Raw genomic sequence first — 2,758 nt, 5'->3', positions numbered from 1 at the left:
AAATAGTCAACATTTATGAAAAAACCTTATTTTACAAAAATGTTAACCTCCACGATTTTGACGCACGAAAACGCCCTTTGGGAACGCGCAAGTAAAGCGCGACCACAGTATACTTGCGGGCCCCGCCCCGTTGGCCCCGCCCCCACGGAAGCCCGCCTGCTTGCTATTGGTCGCTCTCCCTGGGCCGTCGGTTGCCGTGGAGATCACGGCTATGGCAACCAGGAGAAGCCATACTAGGTCGAGGCTCCGGAACCGCCGAGGGGCCACGACCCCGCGAGCCGCTCATGGCGCTCTATGAGCTCTTTGCGCACCCAGTGGAGCGGGGCTACCGTGCGGGGCTCTGCTCCAAGGCGGCGCTCTTCCTGCTGCTGGCCACCGCGCTCACGTACATCCCGCCGCTTCTGGTGGCCTTCCGGAGCCACGGTGAGTCTGCCCCCCGCCCGGGCCGGTGCGCGCTCCGCAGCGCTACGTGGGTCCCGCGCCGCCTCCCTGACCCCGGTCTCTGCGCCCCGCACTCTTGTTACCTCAGGGTTTTGGTTGAAACGGAGCAGTTACGAGGAGCAGCCAACCGTGCGCTTCCAGCACCAGGTGCTGCTCGTGGCCTTACTAGGATCCGAGCCGGGAGGCTTCCTCGCCTGGAGCACGTTCCCCGCCTTCAACCGGCTGCAGGAGGGTCATCTGCGCGTCCCGCTCGTCTCGGTGAGTGCTTCCCGCCTGCGCCCGGCCGCGCAGACTGGGCTGCGGAGGGGATGGGCGGAGGGCGCGGGCGGGCTGGAGGCTCCGGCCCCTGAATCGGGGGGGGCCCGGTGTGCAGCTGAAGGAGTCACGAACCCCAGACCCGAGCTTCTGTTTCCTTTCCTGGGGGCTTGTTTGTTGGTACATTCGGCTTCTCCAAGCCGTCCCCCACCCCGGTTAAGCTGGCTGCTGCTGTCAGCGTCTCTGTTCTCTGCAGACTCTCCAGCCCCTGGCATTTCCGTGGGCCTGGCCCTTCCTGAGGGAATGGTGGTCGCAGAGTTTGCTGTGTGAGTTGCGTTGTTCATCATTCCCTAAGTCGTGTCCGACTCTATGGTGGTGGTGGTGGTGGTGGTTTAGTCGCTAAGTCGTGTCTGACCCTTGCGACCCCATGGACTGTGGCCAACCAGGCTCCTCTGTCCATGGGATTCTCCAGGCAAGGATACTGGAGGGGGTTGTCATGCCCTCCTCCAGGGGATCTTCCCGACCCAGGAATCAAACCCAGGTCTCCGGCATTGCAGGCAGATTCTTTACCAACTGAGCTATGAGGGAAGCCCCACTCTGCGAGTCCGTAAACTGCAGCACGCAAGGCTTCCCTGTCCACCATCTTCCTGAGTTTGCTCAAACTCATGTGCATTGAGTCAGTGACGCCATCCAACCATCTCATCCTCTGTTCTGGTTAATCACCCCGTTGTGCCTCTCAGCTGTGCGTGCGCCCACTGTCCACAAGGAAAGGGCAGGCAGTTTTAGGCGGACTGATACGTTGACGCCAACGGGCTGATTGGTTAACCGACCCCAGAATGCCCTGGCCAGGCCCGCCTCCCTGGGCTCACCCCCTTAGGTGCCGCTCAGTCCTGCTGCTGCCTGGGACTAAATGAAGCATTTTACTGTCTGTCATGTAGTATCTGGTTCAAGTTAAAGAGTGCTTCCTTTACAGTCACCCCTTTAAACTCACTTTCTGAAAGCATTTTCCTTTGGAAGTAGGAAAATTCTGGATTTCCTTCTTCCAAAGTTGAATCTCTTTAGGTATCTGAGATGATTGGCCTACATTCAAATTTGTGTAGCTGAAAAAAAAAAAAATTCAGACTTTTTTCCCAGTAACTGAATAAAATGGAAAAAAATTTTTTAATGTGACTGGCCATAAATGAATAACCACCAACAAAATATGGTTATGATTACTTTTTATGATTACTTTTTTTTTTTATAATTATAAAAATGCCTGCTCATTGAAAATAGAGTTGCAGGTACATATAATGACATGAAATTAAAGGCTCAGTTTGGTGCATGTATCTAGACTTGTTAATTAACCTTCATTTTAAGGTCTGCTAGGGACTTCCCTGATGGATCAGTGGTAAAAAGTCCACTGCCAATGTAGGAGGCATGGGTTTGTTCCAGGGGTCAGGAAGATCCCCTGGAGAAGGAAATAGCAACCCACTCCAGTGTTCTTCTCTGGGAAATCCCATGAACAGAGAAGCCTGGTGGGCTATATGGTACATGCGATTACAGAAGAACCAGACACAACTTAGTGACTAAACAACCAAATATTTCATGATATGGAAAGCTGTAATGGATTTACCAGTTTCCTGGTTTTTCATTTTTACTTTTTCACTATTAGAATATCGCAGTGAATAAGATTTTGACTAAATCATACACCTTTAAACTTCAAATTGTGAGGAACTGGAATAGAAGCTGTTTGTTGAAATTGCAAAACTACATAGAAAGCTAAGCAAGCAAATAAAATAATTATTAACTCCAGAAAAATAGAAAGGAAAAATAATCAGAGTTATGAATAGTATTTCAGTTCAGTCGCTCAGTTGTGTCTGACTCTTTGCGACCCCATGAACTGCAGCATGCCAGGCCTCCCTATCCATCACCAGCTCCCAGAGTCTACCCAAACTCATGTCCATTGAGTCGGTGATGCCATCCAACCATCTTATCCTCTGTCATCCCCTTCTCACCTGCCCTCAATCTTTCCCAGCATCAGGGTCTTTTCCAGTGAGTCAGTTCTTTGCATCAGGTGGCCAAA

At 51.8% G+C, this 2,758-nt stretch overlaps 1 protein-coding gene across 3 annotated transcripts in view; it reads left to right on the top strand.

Moving 5' to 3' along the window:
• The first annotated feature begins 202 nt into the window (after positions 1–202).
• Positions 203–2,758, top strand: part of TMEM231 (transmembrane protein 231) — a 19,952-nt gene continuing 17,396 nt past the window's right edge. For 2 of the 3 annotated variants that reach the window (XM_010850760.1, XM_010850759.1), the window contains exons 1-2: positions 203–423; positions 530–699. In XM_010850760.1, the coding sequence (XP_010849062.1) occupies positions 285–423; positions 530–699 (309 nt within the window). In that variant the 5' untranslated portion in view covers positions 203–284. Of the gene's footprint in view, positions 700–2,758 lie in introns of all 3 variants that reach the window. The other variant, XM_010850758.1, reaches the window with a different exon arrangement.

The sequence above is a fragment of the Bison bison genome, unplaced genomic scaffold (genome assembly GCF_000754665.1).
Source record: "Bison bison bison isolate TAMUID 2011002044 unplaced genomic scaffold, Bison_UMD1.0 scf7180017864295, whole genome shotgun sequence".
In the NCBI taxonomy this organism is placed as follows: domain Eukaryota; kingdom Metazoa; phylum Chordata; class Mammalia; order Artiodactyla; family Bovidae; genus Bison; species Bison bison.
The sequence above is the reverse complement of the archived record's forward strand: the minus strand, read 5'-3'. Positions and strand labels throughout refer to the sequence as shown.